The 26,189-nt window shown below is 46.5% G+C and overlaps 1 protein-coding gene across 2 annotated transcripts in view; it reads right to left on the reverse strand.

The window, feature by feature from the left end:
- LOC140405517 (ribosomal protein S6 kinase alpha-5) overlaps positions 1–26,189 on the reverse strand; it is a 365,875-nt gene that overhangs the window by 195,196 nt on the left and 144,490 nt on the right. For both annotated transcript variants that reach the window (XM_072494073.1, XM_072494063.1), the window contains 2 exons: positions 11,124–11,239; positions 758–865 (listed from right to left, as the gene is read on the reverse strand). In XM_072494073.1, the coding sequence (XP_072350174.1) occupies positions 758–865; positions 11,124–11,239 (224 nt within the window). The remainder of the gene's footprint in view (positions 1–757; positions 866–11,123; positions 11,240–26,189) is intronic.

A 26,189-nucleotide genomic window follows, 5' to 3' on the forward strand; every position in this document is an offset into this window, starting at 1 on the left:
GCAACGTGGAACAGAAAGTCCCGCTGCCAGCGAATGGCACAGCACCTCCGGCTGCTGAAAAACACACGGCTGGGAGGTTGGAGATTCCCTCCCTTAATCTCTGAGGAGGTAAATGGCTATCAACACATGGCAGAAACAAGTTGCAGAAAGAAGATTGATTTCTTCAGTGTACTTTTCTCCCTCCTCACCACCCCCACAAAACCCAAAAGCAGTTACTAGGTTAACCTAAATTATAAAAGTATTCAAAATACACCTTGGACAGGTTCTGCAAAACAAACTAGTTGCAGGCAGTTTTAAGACTGCACACCATTGCTGCCTTAATCAACCCCATTTACATTCCCTTTGTCGTTCTGTCCATGACATTTTTGTCATTCTACACCTATCGCTGGCCCTCAATCCAGTCCCACTTCTTCACCCCCCCCCCACCCTCTGCCACAACAGTATAAATCTGACCCTATTTCCAGTTCCCTCTAGCTTTGAGAGAGTTATCCAGACTCAAACGTTAGTTCCCATCTCTGTCCACAGATGCTTCAGACGTACTGATTGTCCAATATTTTCCATTTTTGTGGCTTAGAGATTTGTCTGATTTTGAACAAGGTTTAAGAAAAATATTACTGTAGTAAACTCCATCAAATTCACATCATTGTTAAACACTGTTCTCCCAATCTAACATTTGATATTAATTTTGAACATACAGCATTGAGTCTCATCAATGCATTACACATGTTGTTACAAGAAAGTTAAAAGAAACACTCACTTCATCTATTAGAAACTCTTTACTGAGTCCAAAATCTGTTAGAACCACATGGCCATTACTGTCGAGTAGTATATTCTCCAGTTTAATGTCTCGATATATAATTCCAAGCTGTGGAAAACGCACAGTTAGCAAAAGTTACAGATAGAGGAACATTTTTCACACAATATTGAAACCTGATGTTTTTCATTACATAAAGCATTGTCTAGTTTTGTTTTAGAAACCTTTAACTATAGTTTTAGGCAACACTTTTACACCATTTCAAATAGTTCCTCCATCTCTTGACAGCCCCATAGTCTACCATGCATTACTTCTGGTTTGATCTTTCACAGTGAGCATGAACAAGCTATTTCACCAACTAAAAGACTAGAAAGGCAGGGGAAGGGTGCCATCATGACCAAATCTGATACTACACTCACCCAAGTTTCATACTTGTGGACTTTGGAATGCTGGATAGTGATCAGGAACAGAATGCCTGACCAATTTTCACTTCACTATTCCAGATACTAAGACCAGTGTAGCATTGGTACTCCAGCTGAGACCAGGGAACAGCACAGTTTGAGAATCAAGCCTGGCACCTTCCTACATTATAGTCGCGACAATACTTCAAAAAGCACTTCTGTGAAGCACTTCAGGAGATACTGAGATCACTGAAGGCACTATATAAATCTTTTATTCTCTGACTGAATGGCTTAGCTACTGATTCATTTTCATTTAACACTTTTTCAGTGCATATGTCACATGTGTCATCCTTCAGTGGTGATCAGTGTTTGTCAAGACAAATCACTGCCTTTCTAAAATGGAACCCAAAATGCAATCATAACCAGTCCATGTTTTTAGAATGCAAGTTTGATCTCCGAGGCCGGGTAAGAAAATGAAGCCTGGATAGAGAAACGGTCAAATTAGTCTACTAACCTCACTCCTTCCATAGTTAACTGATTACCGCTTTCTACCCAAAATTTCGATGCCGCTGTTTGTATTTCCCCAATGAGAAGAGTAGTACAGTGAGTGCAGCAAAGAGGGTGTTGTTCCAGGACAGCCAAAATTAAGCATGTAATACAATGAATATAACTACAGAGTTTGGGGCTACATATTTGAGGAGGACCAAGGGACTAAGTCACCCAAGGGCTTACAGAGATGTAAATTAAATGAAAAAGAAAATGAAAATACTGGAAGCACACAGGTCAGTCATCAGTATCTGCGCAGATAACCGTAACATTTCAGATAGCAAACCCTCTTTAAATTTGAAAGATGAACAAGCTTTTAATAGAATCAGGACAATGCATATGGGAAGGAAAAACCAGGAAAGAAAGCAGAGGTGCAATGCTCTGTGCCTACTTTAAAGAGACAGAGAAAATGGATAAACAACTGAGATAACCTTCATATCAGTCAATGGAAAGAAGTGCCTGTAGAAACACAGCAGTATGTGTGAATACTCCTATGGCAGTAGCAGACAACCAAGGAAGTGGCACAACACTGGTAACAGTGAGAGCTAGTATGGTGCACTTATACTCATTTGTTTAAGGACGTTTGAAAATACAATAGAAGTGCCTTGAGAGAAAGACCACCGTTAACGGACTAGAAAACATACTGGCAGACTGACTGGCCCAAACATTTAGGGATCCATTAGATAAGGAGCTGGTATTGCAAAACGAGAAAATGACAAACACAGTGCCCTTATTTGAAAAAGTGTTCCAAGGAACTGTAACACTCATGACAGATACTGAAAATTCTCCAAACTATTACCAAGACCAAGCTGGTGGAACATTTTGGAAGATCAAGTCTACACGGTAAGAGTAAGCCTGGATCTTCAAAAATTGAGTCATTCTGGACAATTTAACAGATGTTTTTTGATGAAGTGCAGTGAATCGCCTTGGAATATTTTACTGTGTTAAATGCAGAGACATGCGATGGGTTCCTCAGTGATCGATATTAGTTATTGGTACTCTTAACACTTTTATAAATTATCTGGAAGTGGGAGTTGGTTTGTTTAACAATAATTTATATAGTGCCTTTAATGTCAGAAAATGTTGCAATGCACATCACAGGAGCATTCGAGTCTTAAAGACATTGAGTAGTTTGGGCACAGATGGAGGCTATTTGGCCATTGAATCCATAAAGGCTACTGGTAGAGCAATCCAATCAGTCTCTTTCCCCCATTCTATCCCTGTGCACATCATTTCCCTCAAATCCATATCTAATTTCCTTTTGAAATCTTTCATCATCTCTGCTTCCACCACCCTGAAAGGCAGCGAGTTCTAGGCCATTACCACTCACTGTGTAAATAAGTTCTTCCTGTGTAAATAAGCCCTCCTACATCCCTTGCCCCAAAACATAAATCTGTGTCCCCTCATGCTTGTACCACCAGCTAATGGGAAAAACGTGGGTGAAATTCTCCAAACAATGAATGTGTAATTTCTGGCAGGAAAGCTGGTGAGAATCCCGCCAGCTGTTGCAGCAAGATTTCCATCACAATTCAGTCACACGGTCATTCTTTTGGAGCTTGGGGAGATTCTCACAGAATTATTCCGCACTGAGGACGTGACTTTCCCAAAAGGGAACAAAGTCGCCGAGTGAGAGTGTTTAGCCGCGTGTTTCCCAGCACTCGCAGTGCCGAGAAACACATGGCTATTCAACGCAACTCGCTTTGAATAAGGGGCCGAAGCCAAACATAGTTCCGTTTTTTTTACAGTGGGGCGCTCTGCTCGTCGGATCTCCCCATTGTAGCGAAAGATCGGGACGCCCCTTTTAAATTCCAAGGCCCCGAAAAGAATCCCCGACTTCCCCACACCCCTCCCCACCCCCCAGGCCGAACGTAACATGGGAGAGCCCCCCCTCCCAAAACACCCACATGGGCAACCCCAGCCCAATCACGCGTGCGCAAAAAATGCCAGCTTGGCACCTTGACAGTGCTAACCTGGCATCTCAGCAGTGCCCCTGCCAACTCGCAGAGCCACCTGGGCACCTTGGAAGTGCCAGGCTGGCACCCAGGTGGCACTGCCAGGGTACCCACGTGGCATCAGCAGTGCCAGGGCACTGTGGTGTCATAGAATCATAGAATTTACAGTGCAGAAGGAGGCCATTCGGCCCATCGAGTCTGCACCGGCTCTTTGAAAGAGCACCCTACCCAAGCCCACATCTCCACCCTATCCCCATAACCCAGTAACTCCACCCAACACTAAGGGCAATTTAGCATGGCCAATCCACCTAACCTGCACATCTTTGGACTGTGGGAGGAAACCAGAGTACCCGGAGGAAACCCACGCACACGCGGGGAGGATGTGCAGACTCCGCACAGTGACCCAAGCCGGAATCGAACCTGGGACCCTGGAGCTGTGAAACAATTGTGCTATCCACAATGCTACCGTGCTGCCCCGTAACTAATGGTAACTAAATTCAAGTTACAGAAATGCTGAATACACTGCTTTATTTACTCAAATTGATGATTTTTTTGTTGATCACTGACACTGTAAATTTAAGCATTTTAATTCTTCCTGAATTATGAATTAGAACTAGTGTTTATCTACTTATAATTTCTGGACTGAATTTACTGGGAAGTACGGTGGCACAAGTGGATAGCACTGTGGCTTCACAGCGCCAGGGTCCCAGGTTCGATTCTCCGCTGGGTCACTGTCTGTTCTCCCCATGTCTGCGTGGGTTTCCTCCGGGTGCTCCGGTTTCCTCCCACAGTCCAAAGACGTGCAGGTTAGGTGGATTGGCCATGGTAAATTGCCCTTAGTGACCAAAAAGGTTAGATGGGGTTATTGGGTATTGGATAGGGAGAAAGTGCGGGCTTAAGTGTGTCGGTGCAGACTCAATGAGCCGAATGGCCTCCTTTTGCACTGTATGTTCTATGTCTACTACTGCATGGCAAAATTCAGATGTTCTGCTGCGTTGCAGCAGTTATTAGCCTGCAATTTTTTTTAAAACTTGCATTTACTTAGTGTCTGTCACATCCTCAGGATGTCTGAATGTACCAATGAGTTTGTTTTTGAAATATAGTTACTATTGGTTTGGAGGCAAATGTGGCAACCAATATGTGCACAGCACTGTCCTTCGAGCAATGCAGTAAAGGACAAGTTTGTTTTTGTGTTGCATTGGGGACTGAATATTGGCTTGGGCACTGAGACAACTCCACCCTCTCTCAGACTGGTGCTGTGTTTTTACTTTTGCATCCACCTGGGGCTGAATTATATAATGTGGGGAGGAAACTCACGCACACACGGGGAGGACGTGCAGACTCCGCACAGACAGTGAACCAAGCCGGGAATCGAACCTGGGACCCTGGAGCTGTGAAGCAATTGTGCTAACCACCATGCTACCGTGCTGTCGTTCCGTCTGGTCCGCATTTGTGGGGACCAGTACCAAACTGCGCTCGCCAGAGTTGCCCAAGGCGAAGGGATGAATACCAAAGTCTCAGGTACCTTGGTGTTCTGCACTAAAATGCAGATTTGCTAAAATGTGACCCTGCCCATTGTGGGTGGGATTCCTTTTGCAACATCTCGCGTGTTTGCGTTGAAACCCGCGAGGCATTGCGAGCCGAGTAGATCCCGGGAGAGAGGATTCCCGACATTCACCGGCCACACTGCGCCGCGGCGAGCTGCTTTTCCGGCGCAACGTGGCTGGAGTATCGCATCCTTAGAATTTGGAGAGGGGAACAAAGACGCCGACAAAACCGGCTCCTCAGAGTTGGGCTGCCCTTTTTAAAGGGTGCCCAGATCTCAAAGCTAAGTTGAAGGTCCTCAATCAACCCCGCACCCACAGACATCATGACCCTCGGCAGGCATGCACAACACCCCCAACACTGGAGGGGCAACCTCCACCCCATCACTAAGTGTCCTCTTCACTATCCCACACCATACAAGCATGAGGGTGACCTGTCCCAACCCCATCCATCCTCGTCGGTATTGGGACATCACCCCCAATATGCGGTCACTGAGGGTCCCTTTAAAACCACCCCATCCCTTCAACTACCCCGTTTAAGCCCCACCCTCATGTGCCCACTTCAGCCCCCACCTTAGACCACCCTTTCATACCCACACTCTTCATACTCACCCTTCACTCCCCACCCTCTATACATCCCTCCATACCTCCCCCAGGGCTCCCCGCTTCAAAGCCCCCTGCTTTATCCACCTCCTTCACCCCTCCCCCACTCTCATGGCCATGACCCTCCTCAGGTCCAGAGTCAGATTGGCACTGCCAGAGAGTGCCAGGGTACTGCCCTGCACATGATCACCCGCGGCTCCAATGGCCTCTGAACCCCCGGGCATGGTCATCACATCTGGTCTCCGTTTATGGATTTGAGTACTGATTTGAGCCAGCCTCACACAGCGCCAGTGGGGCTGGTGAATCCCGAGAACCAGGAGACTCCGGCCTTGAACAGGCTGCGCACATTTAAATGGGTTTTAAGACTTTAAAACTAATAAAAAATGCAAGTCTGGTTCACGCCCAGCGCGGGCATGATACAGATCGCTTGGGCGCCGCGGGTCGGGTGCATTGAGATCCGTTTGGCACCTGCACAAACTTTGTTTAGGGGCTCTCCCACTAATCTCCGAGAATCCAACAATCGGCAATGGTTTCATGGTCCTCATTTGACTTTTAATTCCAAAGTTTTATTCAATTCAAATGTCACCATCTGCTGCGGTGGAATTCAAACATGGTTCCCAGGTGACTAGAGCATTACCCTGGGGTCTCTGGATTACTAGTCTTGTGCCAATATCACAACACCGCTACCTCCCCACTAGATATATTAATCAGATATAGGAATTAAAGGCAATTCAGGTCACCATGCTTTCCTCCTGGCATTATCATTCCATTTCTCTGTTCTTTTAGCTGAATTATTTTATATTCTTTCTTTTCATATTGATAAAAATCCCCTCTGAAATGGTATGATAGTTTCTGCCTTAATAGTCAATTGTAATAAAATATTCCATGTGTTACAATCTGAGTTCATGTTATAACTAGATAGGATGTCCTAGAATGGAACCCTTGCTCACAAGACCGTAATTTCTATTTTTCTTTCTAAAACGTGGAGTGCACGGTAGCACAGTGGTTAGCACTGTTTCTTCACAGTGCCAGGGATCCGGGTTCGATTCCAGGCTTGGGTCATTGTCTGTGCGGAGTCTGCATGTTCTCCCCGTGTCTGCGTGGCTTTCCTCCGAGTGTTCCGGTTTCCTCCCACAAAAGCCCAAAAGACGTGCTGTTAGGTGAATTGGACATTCTGAATTCTCCCTCAGTGCAGCCGAACAGGTGCCGGAATGTGGCGACCAGGAGATTTTCACAGTACTTCATTGCAGTGTTAATGTAAGCCTACTTGTGATACTAATAAAGATTATTATCATAACAAAGTCACAGGATTGCTAGTTGGTTTTAACAAGAAAAAGACATTTATTAAATATGAAAAATTGGATTCTGATACAATATGCCGTTGCTCCCTCCTTAGCTTAACAATTAAACACATGTTTTAGGATTAACATGGTTGCAAAGGATATCTTGATCTACAATAATTTCATTAACACAAAGTCCCTTTTAAGCACCCAAGATGACTGCAGGGAAATACATTTTCCACTCTGAACTCCAAGTTAATGTCTGTGGATGTCTCCTCAGAATCCCTCCAGATGATTGTCACAGGAGAGATTCCAAACTCCACTCCAAAAAACGCGCTTTAAAATCTTCTCTCATAATTATGCTTACTCTTAGAGGTTTGTATTTCAAATTTGAGACTAGGTTTTCCAAATGGAACTTTTAAACAAACCTTTTGCTCCACTTTTAACAGTGAACCCAGTCCCGGATTTTACACCAACCCCTTTAGGGTTTCTTTGTCTTGACTGCTGTGCAAACTGCTCATAATTACTTTAATTCTTGATTCCCAAATAGCATCCGATGTTTGATTTACCTTTGAAGGTTGCTGTCCCACTTTAAATCTGGTTACTGTAATAGTTTCTTTAAGTCAGAACACTTTGTTCACTCTTCTTTTAATTCTCCTGAACAATACCTTTGTCTCTGTTAACATAACTCTTCAACATTCTTTCTGTCCCAATTTCCTGGTTATCTGAACTGGTACTTGTACTTTAGGAAGCCTCTTTGCACTTCCCGTCCTGTCCAGTCTTTCTTCTGACAGAGTTGAGAGATGTTCAATCCCCAAGATCCTCTCTCCAATTGCAATCAAATTATCGAAACTAAAACGTAAAAACTTTTTTAAAATCCCTATAAGGGCCTCCAATTGCTGAGCAACCGCTTACTTCTATTTATTCTTTAAGTCGTAACCATTTCTAAACACAATAGAATCAAGGTTGGAATTTGAACCAACCCCCACACATACAAACATTTTGTCCAGCACAAATCTAACTATATGTTTTACCCTTCCAGGCACAGAAACATTAAATTAAACCCATTAAAACTGTACCTTATTTCTAATGTTTACCAATACAAACATAAATCCCTTAAAACTACCTTTGTTTTCCTAGCATATGATTTAATAGCCCTTTGTGAGAACATTTCTCCTCACTTTCCCCCTTCATTCTTCTAGTGTTGATTCTCAATCTATGGTCCCTTTTTATCTACTCAACTAGAGCAAACTATCTTTCACTACTTGCCTTCTTAAAAACTTTCAGAATCCCTTTAATAGCCTGATTCACATGAGTGTGAGGAAGGGAGAACAGAGATCTTGGGCAGGATTCTCCGCGATCGGCGCGATGGTCCGGCACCGGCGTCAAAAACGGCACGAACCACTCCGGCATCTGGCCGAACGGAAGTAGCGGAATTCTCTGCACTTCCGGGGGCTAGGCTGGCGGCGGAGGGGTTGGCGCCGCGCCAGTCGGCGCCGTGGGGACTGCGCGAGTTAGCGCATGCGCAGAACCGCCGACGTGGTTCCATGCATGCACAGACCGGCCGGCGTATTCTGGTGCATGCGCAGGAGGGGTGTCTTTCCGCACTGGCCATGGCGGAGCCCTACAGGGGCCAGCGCGGAAGGAAGAAGTGCCCCTACGGCACAGGCCTGCCTGCAGATCGGTGGGCCCCGATTGTGAGCCAGGCCACCGATATGGCCTATAATGATGAAGGACTACCAAGAGGAGAAACATACAGGAGCACAAAGGCAGAGGGCTGGGTGGAACAGTGGCACAGTGGTTAGCGCTGCTGCCTTACAGCACCAGGGACCGGGTTGACTGCCCTTGTGGAGTTTGTATGTTCTCCCCGTGTCTGTGTGAGTTTCCTTCGGGTGCTCTGGTTTCCTCCCACAGTCCAAAGATGTGCAGGTTAGGTGGATTAGCCAAGCTAAATTGCCTCTTAGTGTCCAGGCATGTGCAGGTTAGGTTATGGGGATAGGGCGGGGTGGGCGGAGGAGTGGACCTAGGTAAGATGCTCTTTCAGCGGGTTGTTGTGAACCTGATGAGCCGAATGCCTCCGTCTGCACTTTAGGGATTCTATGATTCTATCACTGCTGACTGGGGCATACTGCAGAAGGTTACTTGACAGATGGGGGGGGATTTCTAATCAAGAACAAGGATGTTCAATTTGGTGCACTGGAGACCAGGGAAGAACAAGAGGTGATGGATGAGCCGAACTTGGTGTGGGACCGGATATAGGCAGCCCAGCTTTGGACAAGTTATATTATGTTTAGGGAGGAGTTATGGAGTCTGACTTTTGCAAATTTGAGCATTGATGAGACTTAATTGTGGATAAGAGTTTCAGTGATGGTGATAATGGCAAAGTAAATGTGAAGGTGTTATGGAAGTGAATGCAAGTGGTCTTAGTATTGACTTAAAGAGGCGTCACGGTGGTGCAGTGGTTAGCACTGCTGTCTCACGATGCCGAGGACCCGGGTTTGATCCCGGCCCCAGGTCATTGTCCATGTGGAGGTTGCACATTCTCCTTGTGTCTGCATGGGTCTCACCCCGACAACCCCAAGATTCGCAGGACAGGTCGATTGGCCACATTAAATTGCCCCTTAATTGGAAAAGTAAGAATTAGAACATAGAACATACAGTGCAGAAGGAGGCCATTCGGCCCATCGAGTCGGCACTGACCCATTTAAGCCCTCACTTTCACCATATCCCCGCAACCCAATAACTCTTCTAACCCTTTTTGGTCACCAAGGGCAATTTATCATGGCCAATCCACCTAATCTGCACGTCTTTGGATTGTGGGAGGAAACCAGAGCATCCGGAGGAAACCCACGCTGACACGGGGAGGGGAGAACATGCAAACTCCGCACAGACAGTGACCCAGCGAGGAATCGAACCTGGGACCCTGGTGCTGTGAAGCCACAGTGCTATCCACTTGTGCTACCGTGCTTCCCAAATTGGGTACTCTAAATTTAAAAAAAAAGTATTGATTCAAAACTTTGCTCCAGGTCAAGCAGGAAATCCAAGTGGTGCAATCTGTCAAATAAGTGTGACATTTCAAATCATAAACTGTTTTAGACAATAGAATGCTACACCCTATGTTGTGGAGGCAATGAATGGTATTTTAAAAGTAAAAGAATATTTTTTTAGTTAGCCAATGAAATCCATCCATCAATGGCAAGACTGGAAGACGAGACAAGCAGTGATTAAAATGCAAGTTATATTCAAATGTAAAAGATGTTGGAATGTTTATTGTTGCAAAGTAGTAATATGCCCAAAATACCTCTGCAATGCTGCTCCCTTGGCATCTATCCCACAGTTGCCTTGGTTGTATCCCATGGGTGTATTTCTTTTGCACTCTATAGAGGGACCTTTTCACTAGAGGGTGTAAACTGGTATCTGGACAACTTTTCGTTCTTTTCTCCATGGGGTGTGCACATCAATGGCAACATATGTTGCCCATCCCTAACTGTCCTTAAACTGAGTGCTTTGCTGGGCTATTGTTGTGTGTCTGGAGTCACATAGACCTAATGGGGTAAAGATGGCAAATTTCCTTCCCTGAAGGACATCGGTGAACCAGATAGGTTTTTAATGTAGATTGATGACAGGTTCATGTTTACCATTACTGAGACTTGCTTTCCATTCCAGAAGGATTAATTAATTTAATTTAATTTAAATTCCACCAGCTGCCATTGTGGGATTTGAACCCATGTTCCCAGAATATTATGAGTTCAATGAAATTACCACTAGGTCATGCAGTCTTCCTATAAAAAGAGATTACTGATTTGAGATTACTGCCCATAATCTTTTACAAGTAACAAAAACAATTTTTAATTAACTGCAGCATGTGTAAGCATTGATAAAACACAATAAATATTCAAGGCAATTTGCAACACTCTGTTGAACTTTGGAAGCATTAAAGTTAAGCTATTCTCCTCACCCATGTATCCTCTGTACCTAGTCAATCCCAGGAGACAGAATACATTTGACAAATGCAATTCGTGGCCAGTAATGGTGCAGCTTACCTTGTGTAGATGCTCCAGTGCCAACACTATTTCCCCACTGTATATTCTCACTGCATGCTCCGTGAAGCGTTCCCTCTGTGACAAGTGAGTAAACAATTCCCCTCCATTCACATAGTCTGTTGCACAAAATAAAACATTATACATGAGGAAGAAACTATAGTAATCTAAAGTATTGTAAAATAGAAAGATTATATAACGAGAACGCTATTCCCAAACAGGGATACATGTTCAGTGGCACAAAGCTATAACATTTTACACATAGAAACTCAGTTTAAATTTTTACCATGATTATTTAAAGATTACTAAACCTGATTTTACAACTGTATCTCCATAGTTCTGAAATATTGCTTTCATTAGCTTCTCACACAATTTAACTATTGTAGCCGAGCAAAGATCTCAAATGTATGAAACCACATTTCTCTCACGATTCCCTGGATATGCTTGCAGAACGAAATGTAGGCAAAAAGTTCTGCTGGTTGAAAAGTTGGACATTTTTCCCTCGAACACACTGTGCAAAGATTTATGTCAGAGCTTCACACTTGGGAAATTTTGAAATGTAACTATTACAATATTACATTTGAAATGTAAGTATACAACAAGCAATACGGAACTAAAAATATTCTGGCTGAATCAATACATACAGGAATGAATAGGGACAAGCCATTTGGGACAACCCATGCATATAATCAAACACTTGTGCACTCAACCCTGAAAAAAAGAGCTAGTAAAACATTTTTAAAATGCTTCAGGCCTTCGGCAGCACGGTGGCACAGTTAGCACTGCTGCCTGGGGCGCCGAGGACCTGGCTTTGATCCCGGCCCCGGGTCACTGTCCGAGTGGGGTCTGCACATTCTCCCCGTGTCTGCGTGGGTCTCACTCCCACAATCCAAAGGTGTAGGGTAGGTGGATTGGCCATGCTAAATTGTCCCTTAATTGGAAAAATTTATTAAAAACAAAACGCTACAGGCCAGCATCTGGCTTGATTTTCTAAGCAAAGGAATACTCAAGTTGTATCTTCCTTTTGATTCCATTTATGTCAAGCTGGTGGTCTGTCACTGATATTTTCAAGGCACTAACCTGCTGTGTTTTGCGGGGCTTACTGAAAAATTAAACATTTGGGTTTAATACATATATTCTCCTACAATGCAAAAATGGGATCAAAAATAATGAACAATGCTGCTAAAGCATAATTGTAAGTTTCGTTCCAAATGATAGAAATAAAGGTGCCATCTCGTCAGTCTTCAGCTGATGATGTACGGCAGCTACCCAACACAATCTTGCCAATAAATCTAACAGTGAGAGATTCCGGAGACCAACATCATCACTAATAATTTTCAATGTTACCTACAGCAACGCAAAACCCAATAGCATTCACACAAACATCCCCTTAATGTCAATTCCTCATTCAGGGATTTCTTCTAAATTGCAGAGTTCTAATTCCCCTACTCTTTGAAGAAATGACAAGTAAATTGTTGTATGCCCTATGACGCAGTGCATCTCAACTTCCAGAAGGCTTTCGTTAAAGTCTTATAATTGTCAGAGTCAAAGCTGGTGGGATATAAACAATCCAAATTCAGGAACTCGATGCAAAGTTCATAGAATCATAGAATTTACAGTGTAGGAGGAGGTCATTCGGCCCATTGAGTCTGCGCCGGCCCTTACAAAGAGCACCCCACTGAAGCCCACATATCTACCCTATCCACGCAACCAGCAACCCCCACTTAACATTTTTTGGACACTAGGGGCAATTTAGCATGGCCAATCCACCTAACGTGCACATCTTTGGACTGTGGGAGGAAACCGGAGCACCCGGAAAAAACGTGCAGACTCTGCACAGACAGTGACCCAGCGGGGAATCGAACCTGGGACCCTGGAGCTGTGAAGCAACTGTGCTAACCACTTTGCTACCGTGCTGCCCCCTATATAGGGGCAATTCTCCAGCCTCGTTGCACCCGGCACACTACTCTGGGAGAATAGTGAGAGAGACCTAAACAGGGTCCGTGACGGGCGCCGAATGGAGTGCAATGCTCTGACCGTGAACTAGATTTGCATATTGATTCCCACTGGTGGGACGAATCTGGCATATTTAAATAACTATTCCTCCTCTCCTCCCATCCCACCACCGGTGGGAATCACTCCTGGTCTCCACCTCTGGAGAGTAGACATGACTTGGAGGCCATTGGAGCCCCTGGGTGGTCGGGGACATGGCTTTCCTGGCACCCTGTCAGTGCAACCTGGCACTTCCAGGGTACCAGGGGCACTTCCAGATGTACTGCCAAGCGGTGGGGCCTGAAAGGAGCATGGCCATAAATGGAACCATGACCATGAATGGGGGGGGGGATTGAAGGGAGCATGAATGGGAAGGGCATGAGAGAGGCATCTGGCCACCCCATAGTGGGTCACCTGGGGGGGGGGGGGGTGCTGCTACTGGTGAATGGTGGGGGGGGGCAGTGATAAGGAGACAGGGCCTGCAGGAGTCCCTTTTGAACTCCTTGAAGAGAGGGAGGGGATTGGGGGTTGATGTTGGTGAAGATGGTGGGGCAGGGGGCACTGAAGCCAGATGCCGGTGATTTTTGGGGAGTGGCTGGCTGCACTCTCACTTTGAGGCTGGGCTAGCTGGCGTCTTTTGGGTCCCATATTTCATTTTTTTCAGCGGGTTTCACCCCTAGTTCCAAAAAAATGACTAAGTGCAGAAATATGGTGATGGGAATCGTGCCGGAATAGCTGGCGCAATTCGCACTGGTTTTTCCGTCCAAAATTACACTCAGCAATTTTTGGGAGAATTCCAGACAATATTTTTGAATATGACACCGAACTACAAAGGATAATGGAAACAGAAGGAGCAGCTCAGAAAGTACCAGATGATTTGAAAAGACTGTAAATGTTAAGAAAATGTAAACATCAAATTCTATGCAGAACTGCATAAACTATTGGATATAGGAAAAAGAAAGGGAAAAACATGGACTCCGTGGAATAGCCAAGTTGAAATAGCAGTTTTAGTAGACGCCTTACTCAAGGCTTCCAACAAAAGAGCAATAATCAAAAAAGCCACCAGAGCACTGAGCTATATAACCAGAAAAAAGCCAACAGTGCACTGAGCTATATAACCAGAAAAGTAGGATGTCATTCTCAGTGGGTAGTGATAAATTTTATGGTACTTTGGTCAGAGTACATCTTGAATGTTACGTCCAGTTCTGGATACCAAAAAACAGGAGGCACTCAAGTACTGGGGACAATGTAGAAAAGAAACATGGCATCAATCGCTAATGTTAAACACCCAATCAGGTGGAAAAACTGGTTTACAAAAGACACGGAGACAGGATTGTATATAAGCATTTACAATTCTTAAGAAGCATGCTGGCATGTGGTTAGCACTGCTGCCTCACAGAGCCAGGAACCCAGGTTCAATTCCAGCCTCGGGTGACTGTGTGGAGTTTGCAAGTTCTCCCCATAATTGCGTGGGCTTCCTCTGGGTGCTCTGCTTTCCTCCCACAGAGTAAAGATGTGCAGATTAGGTGGACTGGCCATGCTAAATTGCTACAAGTGTCCAGGGATTTACAGGTTAGGTTACGGGATTATGGGGATAGGATTGGCAGGGGTCTGATACAGGTAGAACGCTCTTTCAGAGGGTTGGTTCAGACTCGCTGGGCCTAATGGCCCCCTTCTGCACTAAAGCAATTCTATGATTCAAGTTAACTTGGCCAGAAGACCCTCTTACAGGTGCTTTTGGGGGGGGGGGGGGGGGGGGGGGGGGAGGCGTTCAGGGCTGTATTTAAAAATGGTGTCTCGATCTCTTCCTGCACTGAGGAGTTCAGGCGAGCAGAGTTCCTCAGTACAAGAAAGGAGACTAAGTGCGGTCTTGGCAGGGCATTCTTCGCTGAGGCCCTGAATTGCAACAGACTCCCGATAGATAACGTAGTGTTTCTCGGTGCTGCGAGTGCCGTGAAATACCCGGCTATACGTGCTCGTCGTGGAACTCCATTCTAATTTTGTTATATCGCAACCAAACTGGGCCTTGGTGAGGCCACGCCTGCAATATTGTGTGCAGTTTTGGTCTCCTCATCTGAGGAAGGATGGTCTGGCTCTGGAGGGAGTGCAGAGAAGGTTCATAGAATCATAGAATTTATAGTGCAGAAGGAGGCCATTCGCCCCTTCAAGTCTGCATCAGCCCTTGGAAAGGGGTTTACCAGGCTGATTCCTGGAAGGCAGGAAAAATGTATGAAGAGAGATTGGATCAGTTAAGATTGTATTTCCTGGAGTCCAGATGAGGGGGAAAATCACATAGAAACCTGTAAAACTCTAACAGGACAAGACAGAGCAGATGGAAGAAAGGTGTTCCTGATGGTGGGGTTCTCCAGACCAAGGGTGACAGTCTGAGGATACGGGGTAGACCATTTAGGACAGAGATGAGAACTTTCTTCACCTGGAGAGTGGAGCATGTTATGACAGAAAGCAGTTGAGGCCAAAACATTGAATGTTTTCAAGAAGCAGTTAGATATAGTACTTGGGGTGAAGATGATCTGTAGAATCCGACGGGCGAGAAACACTCATAGGACGCACAATAGGATACAAAGAGACTTATTCAGAAACACTACTAAACTCCCATGCCCCGAAGAGCCACCCTCCCCGACCTGCACCCTGGCCGGGGCTTTAATACTGTGGAACTTTCCCTGTTAAGGGGGAAGCTCCACCCCCCCAATTACCAGGGGAGTTCATACTCGTTACGAGTTAATGGGAATCGGATAGTGAACACTTCCTTTACTTCCCAGGGGGTCATAACAGGACCAAAGGATATGAGGAAAAGCAGGAACAGGTTATTGAGTTGGATGATCAGTCAAGATCAGAATGAATGGCGGAGCAGGCTAGAAGAGCCGAATGGCCTCCTCCTGCTCCTATTTTCTAAGTTTCCAGTGGGCAGGGATCGAAGTTACAAAACAAGGACATTCTCTTAACAGTTATCTTTCGTGTTTCCTAGCCTTGCTTTTTTAGACGTAATTATCTGTAAATTAGCTTTTTTAAAAATCAAATAAAGCTTTTATTCTTGTCAGCCCTGGATTGATTTTATTTTGCAAAACCAATCTGGTGCCTGTAGTTGCATACTACAGCCATGTATAATTTTAGTCGGGGGCAATAGCTTTCTGCGAACATGTAGTGCCAATGTGCACACCAGCTTCAGGATATAAACCTAGTGAGTGCTTTGGAATCAATCTCTTTCTTGTTATAATGTCAGTTTCAGGTTAAGCTGCAGTATTACACTGAGCAGTCCCAATAGCATGATTTGACAAATTCACAGAGGACAGTAACCTTTTGAAGTACAAGATCAATTTCAGATCAAAATGAAACAGATGTTGCACTTCATTAAAGGGATGATGCTGGGATTTTGCAATCTACTGAAAATTGATCTCACTGCTCCCTCCATTTCAACGTGCAGAAAAACAAACCTGTCATCTTCTTCAAGGGGCTGTTTACTATCCATGGCCATTGAGCTTGGTCTACCTCTGACTCATAGTCAGTCTTGCGATAGAAATTGTTGTGAATATGACTCAACATCTAGAAAACCTTCCATTAAAACTTATGCAACAGTCTACCTTTGCATATAAATATGCCACCCGTCACCAATTTCCCCCCAACATTTTATCCTTTAACATGGCAATAAATCTTCCTGCGACAACAGCGAGCATTTACAACTTAATGGTTAATATAATTGATGCACTATCAATTACTACAAAGACGAGAGTAGTGAATAATCAAAGCTTTGTTGAGCAAAGGTGTGTGACCTCCTGTAGCTGCTACCAGAATGGGAGCACACACATTTATACGCTGCCTACTGGGCGGAGCCAGCAGGCAGGGATTTACCCATGTACCTCTAGTGCAGGAGTCTTACCGTACTACATCTAATATACAGCTAATACAGTTAGTGGTGACTACCACATTTACCCCGTTAAAAAAAAAGAGTCCGGCAGGGGTGGTGGAAAAATTTACAAGTTCAGGCAAAGTTTACAAGTTCAGTCTGTCGGGTGCCTTGATCCTCCGCTGTGGGTTGGTACCTGGGACTTCGATGTTGTGGCCATTTCGGAGACATGGATAGAGCAGGGACAGGAATGGATGTTGCAGGTTCCGGGGTTTAGGTGTTTTAGTAAGCTCAGAGAAGGAGGCAAAAGAGGGGGAGGTGTGGCGCTGCTAGTCAAGAGCAGTATTACGGTGGCGGAGAGGATGCTAGATGGGGACTCTTCTTCCGAGGTAGTATTGGCTGAAGTTAGAAACAGGAAAGGAGAGGTCACCCTGTTGGGAGTTTTTTATAGGCCTCCTAATAGTTCTAGGGATGTAGAGGAAAGGATGGCGAAGATGATTCTGGATATGAGCGAAAGTAACAGGGTAGTTATTATGGGAGACTTTAACTTTCCAAATATTGACTGGAAAAGATATAGTTCGAGTACAATAGATGGGTCGTTTTTTGTACAGTGTGTGCAGGAGGGTTTCCTGAAACAATATGTTGACAGGCCAACAAGAGGCGAGGCCACGTTGGATTTGGTTTTGGGTAATGAACCAGGCCAGGTGTTGGATTTGGAGGTAGGAGAGCACTTTGGGGACAGTGACCACAATTCGGTGACGTTTACGTTAATGATGGAAAGGGATAAGTATACACCGCAGGGCAAGAGTTATAGCTGGGGGAAGGGCAATTATGATGCCATTAGACGTGACTTGGGGGGGATAAGGTGGAGAAGTAGGCTGCAAGTGTTGGGCACACTGGATAAGTGGGGCTTGTTCAAGGATCAGCTACTGCGTGTTCTTGATAAGTATGTACCGGTCAGACAGGGAGGAAGGCGTCGAGCGAGGGAACCGTGGTTTACCAGGGAAGTGGAATCTCTTGTTAAGAGGAAGAAGGAGGCCTATGTGAAGATGAAGTGTGAAGTTTCGGTTGGGGCGATGGATAGTTACAAGGTAGCGAGGAAGGATCTAAAGAGAGAGCTAAGACGAGCAAGGAGGGGACATGAGAAGTATTTGGCAGGAAGGATCAAGGAAAACCCAAAAGCTTTCTATAGGTATGTCAGGAATAAGCGAATGACTAGGGAAAGAGTAGGACCAGTCAAGGACAGGGATGGGAAATTGTGTGTGGAGTCTGAAGAGATAGGCGAGATACTAAATGAATATTTTTCGTCAGTATTCACTCAGGAAAAAGATAATGTTGTGGAGGAGAATGCTGAGTCCCAGGCTAATAGAATAGATGACATTGAGGTACGTAGGGAAGAGGTGTTGGCAATTCTGGACAGGCTGAAAATAGATAAGTCCCCGGGACCTGATGGGATTTATCCTAGGATTCTATGGGAGGCCAGGGAAGAGATTGCTGGACCTTTGGCTTTGATTTTTATGTCATCATTGGCTACAGGAATAGTGCCAGAGGACTGGAGGACAGCAAATGTGGTCCCTTTGTTCAAAAAGGGGAGCAGAGACAACCCCGGCAACTATAGACCGGTGAGCCTCATGTCTGTAGTGGGTAAAGTCTTGGAGGGGATTATAAGGGACAAGATTTATAATCATCTAGATAGGAATGATATGATCAGGGATAGTCAGCATGGCTTTGTGAAGGGTAGGTCATGCCTCACAAACCTTATTGAGTTCTTTGAGAAGGTGACTGAACAGGTAGACGAGGGTAGAGCAGTTGATGTGGTGTATATGGATTTCAGCAAAGCGTTTGATAAGGTTCCCCACGGTAGGCTATTGCAAAAAATACGGAGGCTGGGGATTGAGGGTGATTTAGAGATGTGGATCAGAAATTGGCTAGCTGAAAGAAGACAGAGGGTGGTGGTTGATGGGAAATGTTCAGAATGGAGTACAGTCACAAGTGGAGTACCACAAGGATCTGTTCTGGGGCCGTTGCTGTTTGTCATTTTTATCAATGACCTAGAGGAAGGCACAGAAGGGTCGGTGAGTAAATTTGCAGATGATACTAAAGTCGGTGGTGTTGTCGATAGTGTGGAAGGATGTAGCAGGTTACAGAGGGATATAGATAAGCTGCAGAGCTGGGCTGAGAGGTGGCAAATGGAGTTTAATGTAGAGAAGTGTGAGGTGATTCACTTTGGAAGGAATAACAGGAATGCGGAATATTTGGCTAATGGTAAAGTTCTTGAAAGTGTGGCTGAGCAGAGGGATCTAGGTGTCCATGTACATAGATCCCTGAAAGTTGCCACCCAGGTTGATAGGGTTGTGAAGAAGGCCTATGGAGTGTTGGCCTTTATTGGTAGAGGGATTGAGTTCCGGAGTCGAGAGGTCATGTTGCAGCTGTACAGAACTCTGGTCCGGCCGCATTTGGAGTATTGCGTACAGTTCTGGTCACCGCATTATAGGAAGGACGTGGAGGCTTTGGAGCGGGTGCAGAGGAGATTTACCAGGATGTTGCCTGGTATGGAGGGAAAATCTTATGAGGAAAGGCTGACGGACTTGAGGTTGTTTTCGTTGGAGAGAAGAAGGCTAAGAGGAGACTTAATAGAGGCATACAAAATGATCAGGGGGTTGGATAGGGTGGACAGTGAGAGCCTTCTCCCGCGGATGGATATGGCTGGCACGAGGGGACATAACTTTAAACTGAGGGGTAATAGATATAGGACAGAGGTCAGAGGTAGGTTCTTTACGCAAAGAGTAGTGAGGCCATGGAATGCCCTACCTGCTACAGTAGTGAACTCGCCAACATTGAGGGCATTTAAAAGTTTATTGGATAAACATATGGATGATAATGGCATAGTGTAGGTTAGATGGCTTTTGTTTCGGTGCAACATCGTGGGCCGAAGGGCCTGTACTGCGCTGTATTGTTCTGTGTTCTATATGTTCTATGTGATCGCCTCGGTCCGGGTGGTGATGCGGGCGCTGACTTGGTCACCTGTGACTCCAGGAGCGTGTTGTCCTCGTCTTCATCGCCCCCGAGTGGACCCAGTGGGAGGACGTATCCTCCTGGGGCGGGGGCTGCGGTGAGTAGCGCAGGGGCAACCGGGGGGGTGGGGGTGTCGGGACGTGGGTGGGGATCCAGCGGGTGCCAGGTCCCGGAGGGAGACTGTGTCCTGGCGCCCGTCGGGGTGCGCCACGTAGGCGTACTGCGGATTTGCGTGCAGTAGTTGTACTCTTTCGACCAACGGGTCCGACTTATGGGTCCACACGTGTTTGCGAAGGAGGATGGGTCCAGGAGCTGCCAGCCATGTTGGGAGAGAAACCCCGGAGGTGGACTTCCTGGGGAAGGCAAGGAGACGTTCATGGGGGGTTTCGTTAGTTGCAATGCAGAGGAGTGATCGGATGGAGTGGAGCGCGTTGGGGATGACTTCCTGCCAGTGGGAGACCTGGAGATTTTTAGACCGTAGGGCCAGCAGGACGGCCTTCCAGACCGTCCCGTTCTCCCTCTCCACCTGCCCGTTTCCCTGGAGGTTGTAGCTGGTCGTCCTGCTTGAGGCAATGCTCTTGCTCAGCAGGAACTGACGCAGCTCATCGCTCATAAAGGAGGATCCCCGGTCGCTGTGGACGTAAGCGGGGAAACCGAACAGCCGAAAATGCTGTAGAGTGCTTTAATGACCGTGGCAGAAGTCATATCGGGGCATGGGATGGCGAAGGGAAATCTGGAGTACTCATCGACCACGTTCAGGAAGTACGTTTTTCGGTCGGTGGAGAGGGGCCCTTTGAAGTCCATGCTGAGGCGTTCAAAGGGGCGGGAGGCCTTCACTAGGTGCGCTCGATCTGGGCGGTAGAAGTGCGGTTTGCACTCCGCGCAGAACTGGCAGTCTCTGGTGACTGGATGGAGTAGGGCAGGTTGCGGGCCTTTATGAAGTGGAAGAACCGGGTGACCCCCGGGTGACAGAGACCATCGTGTAGGCCGCGGAGTTGGTCCACTTGTGCGCTGGCACATGTACCTCGGGATAGGGCATCGGGGGGCTCGTGGAGCTTTCTGGGGTGATACAAAATCTCGTAGTTATAGGTGGAGAGCTCGATCCTCCACCTCAAGATCTTATCGTTTTTGCTCTTGCCCCACTGTGTATTATTGAACATGAAGACAACCGACCATTGGTCACTGAGGAGAGTGAATCCCCTGCCGGCCAGGTAATGCGTCCAATGCCGCACAGCTTCCACGATGGCTCGGGCCTCCTTTACGACAAAGGAGTGCAGAATTTCGTAGGCATGGAGGGTGCGGGAAAACAATGCCACGGGCCTGCCTGCCTGGTTGAGGGTGGCGGCCAGAGCTACGTCCAATGCATCGCTCTCGACCTGAAAAGGGAGGGACTCGTCGACCGTGTGCATCGTGTCCGCCTTGATGCGGTTAAAGGCCTGGCAGGCCTCAGCCATCAGGGGAAAAACTGTGGAGTGGGCGGGCCTTGTCTGGGTTCTCCCAGGGCTGTTGCTGACCTCAATGATGCCTTCCCGCAGAAGCTGCTGGACCTCCTACCTGATGAAGGTCCTGTCCTGGGCACTGTACCGTCTGCTCCTGGGGGTGACGGGTTTGCAATCCGGGGTGAGGTTTGCGAACAAGGAAGATGGATCGACCTTAAGGGTCGTGAGACTGCATACGGTGAGGGGGGGTAGGGGTCCGCCGAATTTTAAAGTTAAGCTTTGGAGGTGGCACTGGAAGTCCAGACCGAGTAACGGGGCAACGCAGAGGTTGGGGAGGATTTAGAGCCGGAAGCTGGTGAACTGTACACCCTGGACGGTGAGGGTTGCGATGCCGTACACCTGGATTTCCACGGAATGGGATCCGGAGGTCAGTGAGATTTTCTGAGAAACAGGATGTACCGCGAGGGATTAGTGCCTTACCCTCGTGGGGTGGATGAAGCTTTCCTTGATCCCGGAGTCAAAAAGGCAGGACGTCTTGTGCCCATCGATTTTAACTGTTGTTTTTGCGGTTGCGAGGTTGTGGGGCCGGGACTGGTCGAGGGTGATCGAGGCGAGCTACAGCCGATGCTGGGAGGCCCCGGGCTGGTCAGCGGTGGAGGCAGGCCAGACGAGCTTCCCGACGAGCAGGGGTCCTGAGGCGCCGTCCAAAATGGCGCCGAAGATGGCGGCGCCCACGGGGCGCACATGGCGGGCGGCATTAAAGATGGCGGCGCCCACGGACCGCACGTGGTCTGCGGGGACGAAGATTGCGGTGCCCACAGGCCGCAGGTGGGGGGTGTAGGAACGCTGGGCCTAGAAACAGCGGTGATCGACCGGGCCTGGCACACAGCAGCAAAATGTCCCTTCTTTCCGCAGCCCTTGCAGGTTGCGCTCCACGCCGGGCAGCGCTGCCAAGGGTGTTTGGTCTGCCCGCAGAAGTAGCATTTGGCCCCCCCCCCCCCCGGGGTTGGCTGGCTGCCGCGCGGATCAGGCTTGCGGTGGGCTGAAGTCGGTAGCTGGTGGGGCCCACAATGTCCACGAGGGTGCCGTGCGGTCAGGGGCGTACGGCTGGATGTTACGGGAGGCCACTGTTAGCGAGTTCACGAGCTGCCTGGTTTCCGCAAGATCAAGTGTACCCCCTTCCAATAGGCATTGCCGGATGTACGCCGACCCCATGCCCGTAACAAAAGCGTCTCTGATTAAACGTTCGGTATGCTCGACTGCCGAAACTGCCTGGCAGTCACAGTTCCTCGCCAGGATGTGCAGGGCACGCCGGAAATCGTCTAGGGACTCACCGGGGAGTTGCTGTCTCGTGGACAGGAGGTGCCTGGCGTAGAGTTTGTTAACCGGCCGAACGTAATGTCCTTTCAGGAGCTCCATTGCTTCAGAGTAAGTGGGCGCATCCCGGATGAGAGGAAAAATGTCAGGGCTCAAACGTGAATAAAGGACCTGGAGCTTCTGTGCGTCTGAGGGTTCTTCAGCGGATGTTCAGAGGAAGCTTTCGAAGCAGGCTAGCCAGTGGTCAAAAGCGGACGTAGCGTTGGCTGCTTGAGGGCTCAGCTGTAGGCGATCAGGCTTGATGCGAAGTTCCATCGTTTTAAAATCTTTGCTCAATAAATTGATGCACTATCAATTACTACAAAGACGAGAGTAGTGAATAATCGAGGCGTTATTGAGCAAAGATGTGTGGCCTCCTGTCGCTGCTCCCAGAATGGGAGCAGCTCCAACGAGCACACACATTTATAAGCCACCTACTGGGCGGAGCCAACAGGCAAGGAATTACCCATGTACCTCTAGTACAGGAGTCTTACCGTACCACATGAAAATGAAACGAAATGAAATTAAATGAAAATCGCTTATTGTTACAAGTAGGCTTCAAATGAAGTTACTGTGAAAAGCCCCTAGTCGCCACATTCCGGCACCTGTTCGGGGAGGCTGTTACGGGAATCGAACGTGCTGCTGGCCTGCCTTGGTCTGCTTTCAAAGCCAGCGATTTAGCCCTGTGCTAAACAGCCCCTATCTAATATACAGCTAATACAGTTAGTGGTGACTACCACAATAATACAAAATAAATGTCTCATATGCACCACCAAAAAAGTCTTTAATTTCCCAGTGTACTGCCATTGGTACGCTTTGGCAATGTAACTTGGGCAATGGCTGAAAAACTTTTTTGACTGGCCAACCTTTTGAGAACATTAAAAGGAACTTCCTGCAGATATTAAAACACTCAGGAGCACACTATTGTAGGCTGACCCAAAAATAAAATATTGTCCCAGCAAACTCGCTTCCTAATGTACTAAGTGAACAAGAACAAGGCAACTTAAACATAAAATACTGCAGATGCTGGAAAGCTGAAATAAAAACAGGAAGTGCTGGAAAAACTCAGCAGGTCTCGCAGCATCTATGGAGAGAAACATGGTGTTAATGTTTTCGAGTTGAATCTGACTGCAAAGTTTTCGGAAGAAGTCTTATTCGACTCGAAAGGTGATCACTACAATTACAAAACAGCTGTTCAATTCTCATCCTGTGTCACCTGGTGGCAATTTGTTCGACCCTTTTGAGGAATAAAGATTAAATTTTTGCGAGGTTAATCCCTGCAGCCATTATCACAGAGGAGAAGGAGGAGAAGCAGGAGGAAGAGAACCAGAGACCATGTGGCAGAAGGCTGGGAGAGTGAAGCAGCATCAACAAAGAGAGCACCCTATCCCACACAGTCTGTGGGGTTTGAATGACATTCAAGGATGCATCCAAAGAGTGCACTGTACAGTGGTTATGGAATAGTAGCTGAATCAGGGACATACCTACTTAAAGCCCTGATCGACTTGCAGCAAGGTTTTAACTATAGAGATGAAGCCCTCAACCTTTACTGGTCTTGATCATTCCAGGAATTCACGGGCGGCTGTGCAGGATTAGTCAAGGTCTGGAATTTTCCTGCCCCATCGTGGCTGAACCCACCGCGGGAGATTCAATGGCCCAGACAAAAGTATATTGACTTTAGTGGGACCAGGCAATCCCGACAGCAGGCAGGGTCAGAAAATCCACCCATTGAATCATTGAATAGTTACAGCACAGGAGGTCATTCAGCCTATCGTGTACATGTCGGCTCTCCATAGGAGCTACTCGGTTCACCCCACTTGCCTGCCTTTTCCCTGTAATCTTGCAATATTTTTGTCTCTTCCAATAATTATCCAATTCCCTTTGCAAAGCCATGATTGAAGGTTTGCACTGCATTCTCAGACAGTGCATTCCAGATCCTAACCACGTGCTGCGGAACAGATTTTCATCATGTTGCTTTTGCTTCTGTTGCCAGTCAACTTAAACCAACGTCCTCTGGTTCTCCACTATCCTGTCAAAGAAAACAGTGTTTTTCTATCTACTCGGTCCAGATTTTGAACATCTCTATGAATCTCCTTTCAACTTTCTCCTGGGAGCTGTTGCAATGTTTTTATTGTGGTAAAATCTGTTGTCAGATACATGCTCCAGAAACAGAGGAATGTGGAAGGCTGGATTTTCAATGATAAAAATTACCCCTGAAAGCTGTAGCTTGATGACATCTTTTTTATGTCAACAGATAAAAGCTGAGGAAATATATACAACCAAATACATATAATAATAATCGAATAATAATCTTTATTTTCACAAGTAGGCTTACATTAACACTGCAGTGAAGTTACTGTGAAAAGCCCCTAATCGCCACATTCCGATGGCTGTTCGGGTATACAGAGGGAGAATTCAGAATATCCAATTCACCTAACAGCATGTCTTTCGGGGCTTGTGGGAGGAAACCGGAGCACCCAGAGGAAACCCACATGGACACGGGGAGAATGTGCAGACTCCACACAGACAGTGACCCAAGCCGGGAATCGAATCTGGGACCCTGAAACAACAGTGCCACCCACTGTGCTACCATGCTGTCCACACACTACCGTACTGCCCAACAAGCAGGATGCTGTGGAACCACTAGAGCACAAATCCATTTAGGAGCGTCCTACAAGTACCCCTGAGTGGGTAGCAAGGATAGCTTTCATGTGCAGTGCCTTGCACAACTATATCTTGATAAAATGCCTAAACCTTGGCATCCAGTGATGTGGGGGTTGATGGGTGGGAATGAGCCAACTAAAATAGAATATCCTGGACTGTTGGACCAAGATCCAAAGGAGGTAAAATATCCATAAATGGTGTCACTGAGGAAGGTGAGATAGCTGGAGGGCAGCTTGTGGCACAAGCATTATTACCAAATGAGTGTCTCTACAGTTTGGAACAACAAGAAGGATCTATCACATCTTTCTTTAACTTTAAAGAAAGTTTTGTTATGAAAAAAGTTTCACAGAATTAATAAAGTTAACCTGAAATTTTAACGACAACAAATATTGCCTGAAAAGGTTAAAGTCTACTTAGTGTTACGATCCCAGCTGATGTTAACACTGGGAAAGTCAGGTCCCAGAGTGAAACCTGGCTTGATAGATCCTAACTTTTATTTTTTTGGAAACCCTAGAGGTAAGTTACTGAACAAATTCACAGGAGTCTGCTGATTAACTTTTAACACAAATAGAAATTTATTAAATAAGGAAAATGAACTATATTACATCAGAAAAAAGGCTGGAAAGCTCTTAATATAAACACAAGAAAATGATCCAAATATTCACTATTCCTTGCTATATCTTTACAGATGCATACAAATTTGGAAAGATAACACAATTTACAATATCTACCTGATACTCT

The sequence above is a fragment of the Scyliorhinus torazame genome, chromosome 2 (genome assembly GCF_047496885.1).
Source record: "Scyliorhinus torazame isolate Kashiwa2021f chromosome 2, sScyTor2.1, whole genome shotgun sequence".
Classification (NCBI taxonomy): domain Eukaryota; kingdom Metazoa; phylum Chordata; class Chondrichthyes; order Carcharhiniformes; family Scyliorhinidae; genus Scyliorhinus; species Scyliorhinus torazame.